Source organism: Oncorhynchus tshawytscha, linkage group LG09 (genome assembly GCF_018296145.1).
Source record: "Oncorhynchus tshawytscha isolate Ot180627B linkage group LG09, Otsh_v2.0, whole genome shotgun sequence".
In the NCBI taxonomy this organism is placed as follows: Eukaryota; Metazoa; Chordata; class Actinopteri; order Salmoniformes; family Salmonidae; genus Oncorhynchus; species Oncorhynchus tshawytscha.
Window position 1 is genome coordinate 76,946,313 of NC_056437.1, and position 14,712 is coordinate 76,961,024.

At 39.7% G+C, this 14,712-nt stretch overlaps 5 protein-coding genes across 5 annotated transcripts; 3 read left to right on the forward strand and 2 right to left on the reverse strand.

Moving 5' to 3' along the window:
• Positions 1-1,809: 1,809 nt before the first annotated feature.
• On the reverse strand, positions 1,810-2,643 carry LOC121847222 (hemoglobin embryonic subunit alpha-like). The gene is made up of 3 exons (XM_042327463.1): positions 2,497-2,643; positions 2,178-2,385; positions 1,810-1,991 (listed from the first exon to the last, which is right to left on the reverse strand). The coding sequence occupies exons 1-3, from the start codon at positions 2,589-2,591 to the stop codon at positions 1,863-1,865; spliced, it is 432 nt and encodes a 143-aa protein (XP_042183397.1). The 5' UTR covers positions 2,592-2,643; the 3' UTR covers positions 1,810-1,862.
• Positions 2,644-3,809: 1,166 nt separating this feature from the next.
• Positions 3,810-4,709, forward strand: LOC112258710 (hemoglobin subunit beta-like). Its single transcript, XM_042327464.1, has 3 exons — positions 3,810-3,990; positions 4,226-4,448; positions 4,546-4,709. The coding sequence occupies exons 1-3, from the start codon at positions 3,899-3,901 to the stop codon at positions 4,672-4,674; spliced, it is 444 nt and encodes a 147-aa protein (XP_042183398.1). The 5' UTR covers positions 3,810-3,898; the 3' UTR covers positions 4,675-4,709.
• Positions 4,710-7,975: 3,266 nt separating this feature from the next.
• Positions 7,976-8,788, forward strand: LOC112258711 (hemoglobin subunit alpha-1-like). Its single transcript, XM_024433236.1, has 3 exons — positions 7,976-8,070; positions 8,279-8,486; positions 8,660-8,788. The coding sequence occupies exons 1-3, from the start codon at positions 7,976-7,978 to the stop codon at positions 8,786-8,788; spliced, it is 432 nt and encodes a 143-aa protein (XP_024289004.1).
• A 1,620-nt stretch (positions 8,789-10,408) lies between these two features.
• On the forward strand, positions 10,409-11,063 carry LOC112258709 (hemoglobin subunit beta-like). Its single transcript, XM_024433235.1, has 3 exons — positions 10,409-10,500; positions 10,610-10,832; positions 10,935-11,063. The coding sequence occupies exons 1-3, from the start codon at positions 10,409-10,411 to the stop codon at positions 11,061-11,063; spliced, it is 444 nt and encodes a 147-aa protein (XP_024289003.1).
• Positions 11,064-13,468: 2,405 nt separating this feature from the next.
• LOC112258698 (hemoglobin embryonic subunit alpha-like) lies at positions 13,469-14,408 on the reverse strand. Its single transcript, XM_024433224.1, has 3 exons — positions 14,107-14,408; positions 13,795-14,002; positions 13,469-13,597 (listed from the first exon to the last, which is right to left on the reverse strand). Exons 1-3 carry the CDS (start codon positions 14,238-14,240, stop codon positions 13,469-13,471), a joined length of 471 nt encoding a protein of 156 aa, XP_024288992.1. The 5' UTR covers positions 14,241-14,408.
• Between the last annotated feature and the right edge of the window lie 304 nt (positions 14,409-14,712).

Below are 14,712 nucleotides of genomic sequence, written 5' to 3' on the forward strand. Positions count from 1 at the left end.
CTGCTCCAAAACCGCCATAAAAAAAGCCAAGACTACAGTTTGCAACTGCACACGGGGACAACGATCGTACTTTTTGGAGAAATGTCCTCTGGTCTGATGTAACAAAAATAGATCTGTTTGGACATAATGTCCATCGTTATGTTTGGAGGAAAAAGGGGGAGACTTGCAAGCCGAAGAGCACCACCCCAACCGTGAAGCACGGGGGTGGCAGCATCATGTTGTGGGGGTGCTTTGCTGCAGGAGGGACTGGTGCACTTCATAAAATAGATGGCATCATGAGGGAGGAAAATTGTATGGATATATTGAAGAAACATCTCAAGACATCAGTCAGGAAGCTTGGTTGCAAATGGGTCTTCCAAAGGGACAATGACCCCAAGCACACTTCCAAAGTTGTGGCAAAATGGCTTAAGGACAACAAAGTCAAGGTATTGGAGTGGCCATTACAAAGCCCTTACCTCAATCTTAGCGAAAATTTGTGGGTAGAACTGAAAAAGTGTGTGCGAGAAAGGAGGCCTACGAACCTGACTCATTTACACCAGCTCTGTCAGGAGGAATGGGACAAAATTCACCCAACTTATTGTGGGAAGCTACCAAAAACGTTTGACCCAAGTTAAACAATTTAAAGGCAATGCTACCAAATATTAATTGAATGTACAGTATGTAAACTTCTGACCCACTGGGAATGTGATGAAATAAATAAAAGCTGAAATAAATAGTTCTCTCTACTATTAGTCTGACATTAAAAAAGACAGGGAATTTTAACTTGGATTAAATGTCAGGAATTGTGAAAAACTGAGTTTAAATGTATTTGGCTAAGGTGTATGTAAACTTCCGACTTCAACTGTATATCGATTTTGGGAATTAATAATATATACCCATTGATTCTTAAAGAATATAACTTATAAATGCCTCATGAGCTCAGTTCAACTGTCGTACCCCATCAGAACCCAAGATATAAGCTTGTTTTACTATTTTACTCTGATTGCAAACAAATTAAATGTAAACAGACACTGCATAGCCTCAAAACATGGTTAAAACTATAATTTTGAGATCACGGATAGTCTGTCCTTGCATCCATAGCTCTGTCTACGATTTTGAGAGTGGTCACATCTCTCTATGCCCACCCCTCAGCTTTTTACCAAAACAGACCATGACTACTTTGTCATTGTTTCAATTAAGGATTCTAGCTTTATCCAGATCAACATGAGATACATGTTTGTTTATTAATAACAATAAATCAGTTAGTCAAAAGAACCCTATAAAATACAAAATACATTTATCAGAGGCACCTCCTGTCCTTGACAACTTTGAGTTTAGGAAATTGTATGTTATAAATACTATCAATCCATTCATAATATATACATAGTCCTTAATTAGCCTAATTATATAATATATATTAATTTGTTATATCAAATCGTTTTTTCCATTTTGTTTATGTGGTCCTATGTCAAATAGTTTGTTCAATCTTGTTAATCAATAGCAAGTTCTAAGCGAGCCATTTGATTGATCTATAGGCTACTATTTCACCTTTGTTCCCCTTCTCTGATTTCATTTATTTACTTCTAAACTTTTACTGCTAACTTCTCTAAGGACCGCTTTTGTGGAAATGTTTTGCATATAGTTTCCATTTTCTTTATGAATACCTTTTTGACTTTCGATGTCTTTCAGACTTGCAAACAGCAACTTATTTAATCATATCAGGTCCTGTGCTCTACAAAACAACGAATTAAAAACCAAAGTAAAGACCAAAAAAACGTAATTATGTGCGTTTTGACATTTTATTATATTTTAGAACAATACAGAGCTGAGCACAGTGCTGATCAATGCTGCAATCCGTCTGGTCTGATCCTTCTGTCCACATCTTATCGGTACTTCTCAGACAGAGCCCGGCCCACCGCTGCCAGGAACTTGTCCATGGCCACATGAGCTTCGGGGTTGAAATCATTGGGGAACAAGATAGCCAGCACCACCAAGATGTTGTGGGACAGGATCTACAGGACGAAAGGAATGGACATTAGTACGCTACATGTTTTAATAGGATATTTTATTTAATAATCTACGTTGTCCATTTTACTGTAAAGAGTACCCGATATATTTTAAATGCATTTTACCCATACATTTTAATTTGGTGTCAACGGTAAACAAATTATTATAAATAATGCTGTGACTGTCCTGACCTTGAAGTTGGCGGGATCGACACGCAGCTTGAAGGCATGCAGCTCGCTGAGGGCGAGGAGACCTGCGCTGATGTCGTCGATGCTGGCCACCGCTAAACTGATGCCTCCCATGATGGTCCCACCGTGCTTCCTGACTGGGGCAGAGCCGGGGCTCAGGTCCTTCCAGTGGGAGAAGTAGGTCTTGGTCTGGGGGTACACAACCAGCGTCCTGCACCGGAAGAAAAAAAAAACATGTCAAGAAAGATGGAACACTAACACCAAACAGTCTACATTTCTACTTCAAAAACAGCTATAATATTAGCAGCACGACAGCCATTACCTAGACAGAGCATCGCAGCCGATGTCCTCAGCCTTGCCGGCCACCTTGGCCCAGAAGGCCTTGACCATTTTCTTGTCCTTAGCGGTGAGACTCATGGTTGTAGTTAAAGACGATGCTGGAGTAGAAGTTCAGTGATGAGCTCTTACAAACGAAGACTTTTATATTAGCCGCGAGCCCCACCCAATGCAGACCCACCTCCAAGATAAACAAGATACAACATGCCTTTTCTTAATGTTCAAAAGGCACAATCCCTCACAAGTTATTACATTTCTGCTTATTTTACTGGACAAAAACACAAGTTGGTACAATCCTCCATACAAGACTTACAAAGACATTGTTAGCACCTTCTGAGCAGCACACAATATCAAACATAAAACACACAGGGTAGAGATGGATAAAAAAATATAGATATATACATGATTATGACAGTCATTGAAGTCTACGAAGTTTTTAGTATTAGAGATGTGTTGAGAGGTTTTTTAATGCTGGTAGTTTTCACAAGGGAGTCAGTCATTTCCATATTTTATTTCAGTACAAAATAATTCAATATTCGTTTATTTATTTATCACTCTGGCTTTATGGTATTTAACCAATAAAGAGAAGTCTAATTGTATTGTCATTAGCTAAATTGCCTGTATTATAAGTAAGAAATAGAAGCCTGTATTCAGGAATATGGAGAAGTTGACAGTAGAGATGCATTACCCCCAAATAGCCTGGAATAGTGCAACTATAAAAATAAATATTAAATGGGTTCGACCTTACTAGCGCAGAATGAACATAGAGGTGAAATATCATTTCATTTGTTTAGAAATGTATTACAAGGATAAAAAGTATGTAATATCGTAGTAGACTATTTCATATATCTTAGTAATATATTAATATCGTAGTTATATCTTACTAATATCTGACTATAGGCATACACAGAGATAGTTGAAAAATGTTTCTCGGACAAAGTAATTGAATCCCCAACAAGTGTGATTAATGTGCAATAGGTCTATATCTTCAGATAGTAGGCATATTACACATGTATTTGCATGTGTTGAGAATGGTATATTTCCCCACTATTTGGGGCTTATTTTTGTTAATATTTCTAAAAATGTAATAATTGGTATGTAACCTAATACTTAAATGGATGATTTTAGGACAGTTTTAGGACAGTGTGACAGATTTTAGTGACAGTTATAGTAAAATTGCTTTTAAACATATATGGTAAACGGTAAAACTTCACATTATTATCTCAGTAAAATCTGTGACTTTTGGTTTATACAGCCCCTTACCATGACCCCACCCATCGCTGTCTTTAGGGAGGAGCGTCCCGATCCTTTTAAAAACGCTGCTCAAGCGAAGACAAAGTGTAAATGATTCGTTAGCCTCTGTGAAAGAAACTTCAACAGCTAGCAACATGGTTCAGTGGACAGACTTTGAGCGCGCCACCATTCAGAGCGTCTTCGAGAAGATGGACTACGATGACGTTGGACCCGCGGCTCTTTCCAGGTAGTGCATTTAAAACTGTGGTCTACAAATTATTGGAATTAGTCATGTTATTATATTGTTATTATATTATTATGCGCTTGTTATTATGAGTTTCAAGACGAAGTCGTACTTGAGACAAGCGTGTAATTAACGCGTAATTGACATCTCCAAATGACACATTAATTGATTTACGTAAGATATGTGTGTATGCAGATATCACGTTTGTGTAATTCCTAACTGTTTATTATTTCTACAGGTGTCTGGTTGTGTACCCCTGGACCCAGAGGTATTTCGGTAACTTTGGAAACCTGTACAACGCCGCTGCCATCCAGGGAAACCCAATGGTCGCCGCTCACGGAAAGACCGTCCTGCGCGGACTGGACCGGGCTGTCAAGAACATGGATGACATCAAGGCCACCTACGCAGAGCTGAGCGTGCTGCACTCCGAGAAACTGCGCGTGGATCCAGACAACTTCCGGGTAAATTGAAATGTTCTACTTCACACAAGGTACTTGCCTATCTATGGTGTGGCAGAATGCGTTTTCTTACTTGTCCATTTGCTCCTTTCTTTTGCAGCTGCTGGCTGACTGCCTTACTATTGTCGTTGCTGCGAGAATGGGTGCTGACTTCACCGCTGATGTCCAGGGCGCTTTCCAGAAGTTCCTGGCCGTCGTGGTGAGCTCCCTGGGCAGACAGTACCACTAGAGCCCCTCCACTCAGAGACCGACGACCACCAGAGTACCAACAAGCGCTGATCATTTGTTTAGAGGCACATGTTGTTCCTTCTACTAAAGCAAATAAAATCTTCCACAAATTAATATTTTTTTTAATCTGTGCCTTATTTTCTTGCATGAACATCAATATGGTGGCACATATGCATTATGAACTAAGTGTGTAAATATTTCAACCTTGTTAATCAGATATTGATCATGTGCGATATACAAATATTTAGCAAATGACTAAAATATTTGCCAATTAACCACACTGACATGTTACATTAGCTGTGCATGAACTAACCAATGCAACTAATAAATACAACCTTTTGTTTAATGGTGCAGAATTGATACTATGCGTTTAAATGATATCAGGACTGCAATGATTAATTCCCAAAACGTTTGACCCAAGTTTAACAATTTAAAGACAATGCTACCAAATACTAATTGAGTGTACAGTATGTAAACTTCTGACCCACTGGGAATGTGATGAAATAAATTAAAGCTTGAAATAAATCATTCTCTCTACTATTACTTAAAATTAAGTGGTGATCCTAACTGACATAAGACTTTTAAGAAGAACAAGAATTTTAAGTTGGATTAATCCTCTTGGATGTAAATCAATGAGTGTCTGTGTTCTTGATGTCGTTATTCTACACAGCTCGCTCGATGCCGTTCAGCAAAGTGATGCCAAGCCTGGCAACTTTTTTATTGCCCATGATAGCCGCTGCACTGTTTAAGTCTCCAAAGGTTCCAAAGTACCTCTGAGTCCATGGATATACAATAAGACACCTGGAAAATACAAATTATATTATAAGATACATAATATAAATGAATCCATTTAATTCAATGAATCCATATAAATATAGTTATTAGGATGAAACTACAAAAACTATTACAGTAGCTAATGTTTGGTAGCTGCTGAGACAAAGTGTGCCCTCATCATCAGTGAGATTTCTCTAACTGTTGGAGCTGTTATTCAGCACCACCAAGTTCACCCTGACCATCGCTGTCTCTATGCTGCATCCTGACCGATTAGCGGAGCTGTCCTTTCAGCACAACATTTTCACAGTCTAAAGAGAATCCTTGTGTTGTCGTGTTATGGCTAAATGTTGACAAAGTATAAGCTTAAATTGTGACACAGGCTTTGACCCTACTGTCCAGCTCTAAAGTTTTGTGGACTGCTGTTTTCATTCTGTTGAGAATGTGGGAGTTCACTCATTGTCGTTGAATATCCATATCTCCAGGGGCCAGGGGCCTTCAAAATTGTCTTGCCCTGTCAAACCGGCAGCCCAAGGACCCCCATAGGAAGTTAGGAAAAATCCATATCTTGTCTTATGATCAGGTGAATGATACACTATACTGTATATACAAAAGTACACTAAATGGACAAAGGTATGTGGACACCCCTTCAAATTAATGGGTTCAGCTATTTCAGCCACAGCCGTTGCTGACAGGTGTTTGAAATCGAGCACACAGCCATGTAATCTCCATAGACACACATGGGCAGTAGAATGGCCTTACTGAAGAGCTCAGTGACTTTCAAAGTGGCACAGTCATAGGATGCCACCTTTCCAACAAGTCAGTTTGTCAAATTTCTGCTCTGCTAAAGCTGCCCTGGTCAACTGTTAGTGCTGTTATTGTGAAGTGGAAAAGTCTAGGAGCAACAATGGCTCAGCCGCAAAATGGTAGGCCACACAAGCTCACAGAATGGGTCCGCCGAGTGCTGAAGTGCATTACGCGTAAAAATCATCTGTCCTTGGTTGCAACACTCACTCTGGAATTCCAAACTGCCTCTGGAAGCAACGTCAGCACAATAACTATTCGTTGGGAGCTTCATGAAATGGATTTCCATTGCCGAGCAGCCACACACAAGCCTAAGATCACCATGCACAATGCCAAGCATCGGCTGGAGTGGTGTAAAGCTTGCCAACTCTGGAGCAGAGCAGTGGAAATGCGTTCTCTGGAGTGATGAATCACGCTTCACCATCTGGCAGTCCGTCGGACTAATTTGGGTTTGGCAGATGCCAGGAGAACACTACCTGTCCGATTGCATAGTGCCTACTTTAAAGTTTGGTGGAGGAGGAATGGGTCTGGGGCTGTTTTTCATGGTTTGGGCTAGGCCCCTTAGTTCCAGTGAAGGGAAATCTTAACGCTACAACATACATACCTTCTAGACAATTCTGTGCTTCCAACATTGGGGCAACAGTTTGGAGAAGGCCCTTTCCTGTTTCAGCATGACATTTCCCCCATGCACAAAGTGAGGTCCATACAGAAATGGTTTGTCAAATCTGTGTGGAAGAACTCTGACCACAACCTCACTGAACACCATTGGGATGAATTGGAATGCCGACTACGAGCCAGGCATTATAGCCCAAATCAGTGCCTGACCTCACTAATGCTCTTGTTGCTGAATGGAAGCAAGTCCCCACAGCAATGTTCCAACATCAAGTGGAAAGCCTTCCCAGAAGAGTGGAGGCTGTTCTTGCAGCAAAGGGGGGACCAACTCTATATTAATGCCCATGATTTGGGAATGAGGTGTTCGATGAGCAGGTGGATACATACTTTTGGTCATGTAGTGTCAATGGCAAGGAGAAGTAATCAACATTTCAAAATGAATATATATTAATTTGGTAGATTGTTTTTAATTATGTTGACCTCCTCCGTTACAGGTGGAAGAGGAAGTGTAAACTCCAAACACATTTTCGCTAAAAACAGCTGTTTAGCTGGATAAACAAAGGAATGTCCAAGTCAAGAAAGCTTAACAGCAGCCAGCAGCACTTGCGGCACTAGCCTATTAGCAGGTCCTTTTTCAAAGTATAGGTCAGATTCCCCAGTGAGTGTTATTGGGCTCAATATTAGGAGTTGAGAAATAAAGTTGACATAATAAAAAAAAGATATGCTCCTCTTTTCTACTCTCGGTATGCCATTCAACATTCGTTTATTCTGTTTTGCCAGCGATATTCATATTCATATTCATATTCATATTCATATTCAACATTCTAAATAAAATAATAATAACAAATCCACTAAAAGAAAGAAGACAATAACGGTTGAATAACCTTGCCATACGCCCATAACTTTTTTTTTTAATCTACACTTGGCTGTGTGCCGATGAGTTGTAAACAACTAAGATGGCACGCTATGATAAGAGATAACCAACGGGTCTCTTTTGGAGGTGGTTTCTGGGCAGCAGCATTGTGCTTGGGCAGATCAGACAATACACAAAAAGGGCCCCGAAAGAGTGAGCTCTATTGAGTTGGTTGGCAGCAAGTCAAGAAGTTGAAGCAACAATGAGTCTCTCCGCTAAAGGACAAGGCAATTGTCAAGGCCTTTTTGGCAAGGTTGCCGGCAGGACAGAGGATGTTGCCAACGAGGCGCTTTCCAGGTAATTACAATTATTGAATTATTAATACAAGTAATTGATCAATACAAGTATTTAAGACATTTGAATTACTTGTGAATGGTTGAAAATTCCTTACCATACACGTACGTAAAAATGGAACTCGCACATGCACATCAAGTTAAAGAGTGGGGTCCTATAGTACAACGATAAACATGCCACGCTTAACAGACGTATGTTTTCAACCTCCCAGGACGCTGCTGGTGTACACACAGACCAAGAGATATTTCTCCCACTGGAAGGACCTGAGCCTCGGCTCTGCCCCGGTCAGGAAGCACCGTGGGACCGTTATGGGAGGCGTCCTGGATGTCATTGGGAAGATTGACGACCTTAATGCTGGTCTTCTTACACTCAGCGAGTTGCACGCCTTCATGTTGAGAGTGGATCCTGTCTACTTCAAGGTTAGTAAATAGTTCAAAATGCACTTGTTTTCTTTCTCACCAGTAGATTTTTTCCATTAGCAACCGTCCAAGTTTGAATACTGTAATAGCTTAATGTATGGATTTCAATTTTCAGAAACATACTCGTGAAATATGCTTCTAATAATGTTTCTGCTCTCTTTTCACCTCCCCAGATCTTCAACCACAACATGCTGGTGACGCTGGCCATGATGTTCCCTGACGACTTCACCCCTGAGGTGCACGTGGCCACAGACACGTTTCTGGCCCAGCTGGCCCTGGCTCTGTCTGAGAAGTACGGTTAAGCAATGAGACAGATTTCCACTTTACAATCTTTGTAGGGTACCAATTGAAATGAAAAGTTGCAATAAATGAATCCTACGGATCGAATCTGAAACGTTGTTGTCCTTGCTGATTAATCGTAGGCTATATGTGTTTTAATGTTTAGTTACTTATTTATTTAATTGATAGACCTAGATTATTGATATAATTATTGATGTTTGAAATAATTACACAAATATATCCACTATCCACAAAGTTGAAAACTACTCCACTGTGGGTCCACATTGTTTTTTTCTTTCTTTTGTTCTACTGTATTATTGATTGTATGTTTTGTTTATTCCATGTGTAACTCTGTGTTGTCTGTTCACACTGCTACGCTTTATCTTGGCCAGGTCGCAGTTGCAAATGAGAACTTGTTCTCAACTAGCCTACCTGGTTAAATAAAGGTGAAATCAAAAAATTTGCCATTGATAGTAATAGCAATTACTTTAGTAATAGGTAACCACCACCTTCATTATCATTATTATCATCATGATCATCATTAGCATTATTAGGCTACCATTATTGTATCACAATCATTATGACTGTACGTTGTTGTTTTTATCGCACTGCTTTGCTTTATCTTGGCCAGGTCGCAGTTGTAAATGAGAACTTGTTCTCCACTGGCCTACCTGGTTAAATAAAGGTGAAATAAAAATAAAATAAAATACATGATATGACCTTACATCCTTATATGATATATGTCATTACTGTTTGTCTTCTGGAGACCTGCATTACCAGTATTTAGACCAGGTTATTATTTCATGAAATAATCAATAAGCCAGAAGCACTGGTCTTGGATCAGATTTCTCACCCAAACGTTACATGAGAATGTCCCAGCTCTTACAGAGATGACTACAATAGGTCATTTATTAGGTTAGTTTGCACCATTTAATATTATACAACTTCATACACCAATCATTATTTAAATAATTGCTCAAACGTGCACTTGCTTGAAAAAACATAGGCACACACATCTTGATATCTTAATTTTAAGTCATATTATTCAATAAAATACTATAGTAAAAAAATATGTATTGTGAATGAAAACATGCTTTATCATCAAAAAAATGTATATTAATAAAAGGAAAATAAATTATTTTAAAAAACACTAAAATTGATGTTTTATTAGGCCTAAATAAAATGAAATAAAAGGCAGGCAACATATTTTCTTTATCGGCTTTTGGCAGAACTTTTTTCTTAATTTGACTTTCTGAAAACCAAAGTGTTAATTATTTGTCTATACATCGGCAGTCACGGGGATATTACACTGTCCATGTTTCCACCAACGCCACTTAAATCCTTTCAAATATGAATTGGTAATAAATAATGATGATAATTAATGAATGAGCATAAAAGGCACATGAGAACTATCGTCACTGTCTTGGTGATTTGTTCCTTTCGGTCGTTGTAATTTACAGTAGGCTATGAATGGGCTGGCGTGGTACTGCAATGCATTTCTACAACCATTGTTAACCCAGCCCACTCAACACAGCTAGACCAATAGTTGGCTTTTGGTGTGGAGACAAAACGCGTATATAAGCTGTCCCTTCAGTAGCATGAACAGTACATATCATCTTGAGTGATACATCACAAACGTCAATATGGTTCAGTGGACAGACTTCGAGCGCAAAACAATCCAGAGCATCTTCGAGAAGATGGACTACGATGACGTGGGCCCCGCGGCTCTTTCCAGGTCTTTGCTCTTTGTCATACCTCCTTAAAAATAGGCCTACATTTACATTTGACCTCGTGCATATTATATGATTAATGCAGTCACTCATAATCCCATTATTCACTTACAGGTGTCTGGTCGTGTACCCCTGGACCCAGAGGTATTTCGGTAACTTTGGAAACCTGTACAACGCCGCTGCCATCCAGGGAAACCCAATGGTCGCCGCTCACGGAAAGACCGTCCTGCGCGGACTGGACCGGGCTGTCAAGAACATGGATGACATCAAGGCCACCTACGCAGAGCTGAGCGTGCTGCACTCCGAGAAATTGCGGGTGGATCCCGACAACTTCCGGGTAAATTAGTTATCCTTTTATACTTCACAAGGTCATATTCTACTCTCAATAGTGTGCCAGAATGCATTTTTATACATGTCAATTTTATTTTTTATTTTGCAGCTGCTGGCTGACTGCTTGACTATTGTCGTTGCTGCAAGAATGGGTGCTGACTTCACCGCTGACGTCCAGGGTGCTTTCCAGAAGTTCCTTGCCGTCGTGGTGAGCTCCCTGGGCAGACAGTACCACTAGAGCGTTCGTTGCTTGCGTCAACAGAAACAGAGCAACATCCAGCGCCCTGCATTGCATGTATCATAAATGTATCGATTCTAAAGGGAAAATAAAGTGCTAAATCGAAAATATATTTGTTATCGCTTTCATTATGTGTTCGCTTGTCAACATGTATGGCCTACATTAACATCTATTGTAAACAAATGAAAGGTCCACGTCAATAGGCCTACATCTTTTTTTGTGGTTTATGTAAGTCTAGAAGTTGTGCAGCTTATTTCTACTGGTACGCCTCCAATAAAATCAAATGTATTTATAAAGCCCTTCTTACATCAGCTGATATCTCAAAGTACAGAAGCCCAGCCTAAAACCCCAAACAGCAAGCAAAGCAGGTGTAGAAGCACAGTGGCTAGGAAAAATTCCCTAGAAAGGCCAGAACCTAGGAAGAAACCTAGAGAGGAACCAGGCTGGGTCGAAAGCACCCAATTCTCTGTCCAACCAAAAGCACGAACATTGTCCTAAAATACATTTCACACATATTAACTATTATAACATACACGAGGGGTAAATTCCATAAATAGCGTTAGAATGACAACCCTATTAATGATGTAGGCTACAGCAGCCGAGAGGTAGGTAAATTGTGGTTTCTTCCCTGTCCTTTCTCTGGCTAATGATGAAGAACTGTAAGCTACATATGTGCTGGGGAGGCCGGTTGTAGTCTTGGAGCATCAGAATGTATATAAAATGAAAAAAAATCGAAATTAACTGTGTCTACATTGATGTTCATAAAACTCCACCGACCTGCTATTACGCATTGGAATCCAGAACGATATGTGAACACTTGGTCACAGCAATGCCGAGGACACCCAAACCAGAGTGTCCACCGCAAAGCCCAAGTGCCTGACCCTCCCTGGAAGTTGCCGTAGCCCTGCTTAAGATATTTAGCCTGTGTTGGCTATTGGTTTAGACCCAGGACATGGGGTGACGCAGGGCATGGGGTGACGCACAATTGGCCCAGCGTCGTCCGGGTTAGGGGAGGGTTTGTTATTAAATGACTTGCCTAGTTAAATAAAGGTTAAATGTTCTAGCTTGTCGTGGTGGGAAAATTGAAATGTATATTGGGCCAAGTTGGAAGTGCATTTAGATCATAGTTTATTGAGATGCATAAATACACCACATATAACGGATTTCCTCCTCTTCGTCTGAGGAGGAGTAAGGATCGGACCAAAGCGCAGAATAAAGAATAAAAGAACAGAACTATGGTCAGAACGTGACACCACAGCAAAAGCATGATTTTATGGCTGTTTTAAAACGAATTTCCTTTAACTCTACGTAGTAATGATTTATGTGCGCTATTTGATCAATTGATTTATTGATTCAATCTTTGCAAATAAATTATATGAATGTATTATTTACCCCTATGTTTTATTTTATTCTGTAATAGGGTATATTGTAACCATGTGTTCAAGCTTATCAAATCAAAGTGTATTTAGCGCTGTCCTTTTGGAACCATGAAGGGCACTCCAATCGTTTACAATAACACTCATCAAGATCTGTTGCTTAAGCCTAATAGTCTTACTCATCGTAATTATTATCACGTATTATTATTATTACAAATAGAAGATTATCACTTCTCACAATGGTGCTCGTTTAGTAAAGTTAGATCAAAGCTGAATCAATGTCGCGTAAGATCACATAACGATTAATTATTATTTTACATAACAGAACCAAATATAATAGCATAGCATAATAGTTCTATAGGCTAATGTTACTGTTCCACCAAAAACACCTCATCATTTCTAATGAGATTTTAGAATGGTTAGCTGAAGCTGAATAGTACAAACAAAACAAAACAAAAAGTATCATGCGCCAAAACTCAACGGGATATATGCTTTGATAGAAACAAAATACAAGAAAGGCTTTGGGTCTGTTAACACCATCTGCTCTAAACAGTCATTCAACAAGATCAAAATACATAGACTATTCCCATGAAACGAATTAAGACCTATCAAATTATTGGAATAAAGACGCAGTTTTGGCCGGTAATAACTATCATCCACGATTGACAGTGATGATGGCCTATTTTGAAATGAAGTATGCCTAACTTAGTGTTTGAGGGAATTACAAATATAAAATGTTCTTGAGACAACATGTGTGGGCATAAGCAGACGTGCAATTGGAAGATGCATGTTATAACAGGGCTCTCCAAACCTATTCTGTTTGTGTCATGTTTAATTGATGCATAATGCTAAACCTGGCTGTTTTCGCCACACAATTGTTTACATTGCAAAATCCGCTTTCCCTTTAAGTAAAAACGATCAAGATAAACAGTTGTTGATGACGGTATTTTTATTCCATGATTAATATCATACAACATGTGCAAATTTATGATCAACACAGAAAACCGAGAGGATTTATCTTATCGCCTTTTAACGATACTTCTCGGAAAGCGCCAAGGCCAACTTGGCGAGGAACTTGTCCACAGACACGTGCACCTCAGGGGTAAAGTCGTCAGGGAACAGTATGGCCAGCACCACCAGGATGTTGTGGTTGATGATCTGTAGATGTAGAGGGAATAGAGATATTATTATCAAGCGTTTCAGGCCTAGTCCATATGCAAAATATAGTGTTTCTGAAGATTCAATTGGAACCTTCACAAAATACATACATAGGACTCAAATTTGGACACGGTTGCCGCTGTGATATTTTGAGAAAGGGTGAATCGTTTTATTGATTTAGTAAGTTATTTAGTCACCTTGAAGTTGGCGGGATCCACACGCAGCGTGAAGGCGTGAAGCTCGCTGAGGGTCAGAAGACCACCGGCCAGGTCGTCGATCTTGGTCACCGCTTCCAGGACGCCTCCCATGACGGTCAGACCGTGCTTCTTGACGGGAGCAGAGCCGGGGCTCAGGTCCGTCCAGTGGGAGAAGTAGGTCTTGGTCTGGGGGTACACCACCAGGGTCCTGAAAATAAAAACATGTGATTATGTATTATGATTTAACGTGCGTAAATGCACCGCATAACTCTGTTACAGAACAATCCGTTAAATATATAAAGATGCCGTTACCTAGAGAGAGCCTCATTTCCGATGTCCTCTGCTTTGCCAGACACCTTTCCAAAAAAGGCTGTCACGATCTGTTTGTCCTTGGCTGTGAGACTCATTCTAGCGGTTTCTAGGACACAAGATATTGCTGGTGCCATAAGAGTGGACACTGGGAGTATTTATATGGTCTCTAAAGATCTCTTTGGCTTAGCTCCACCTTCAACTGGAAGTCATTGGATGTACACAATGTAGAGTTTGGTGATAGCCATCAGTTATGTACCATCAATATATTGCTATTGCATTATGATCAATCACAAATGTTACCCTTTACGCACGGATATACAGTATGTGTAAGTGTCGTGTGCTGGAAAACGGAACAATCATGCTTCAAATTGTCATGAATCTAAAGGCTACATTATGCATGATGCAACAATGTCTTTTATACTTCTTATAATATAATGAATACTGTAAGCTGGACGTTTTATGCACAAGGAATGGTCTTTGGAATATGTCTGATTGCTATGATTTTGGCTATTTAGGCGTTCATTTGTTTTATTGACTCTTTCATTGATTAATTCGTTTATGTAATCATTCATTCATTAATTGGATAATACAGTCATTAATTCAGTA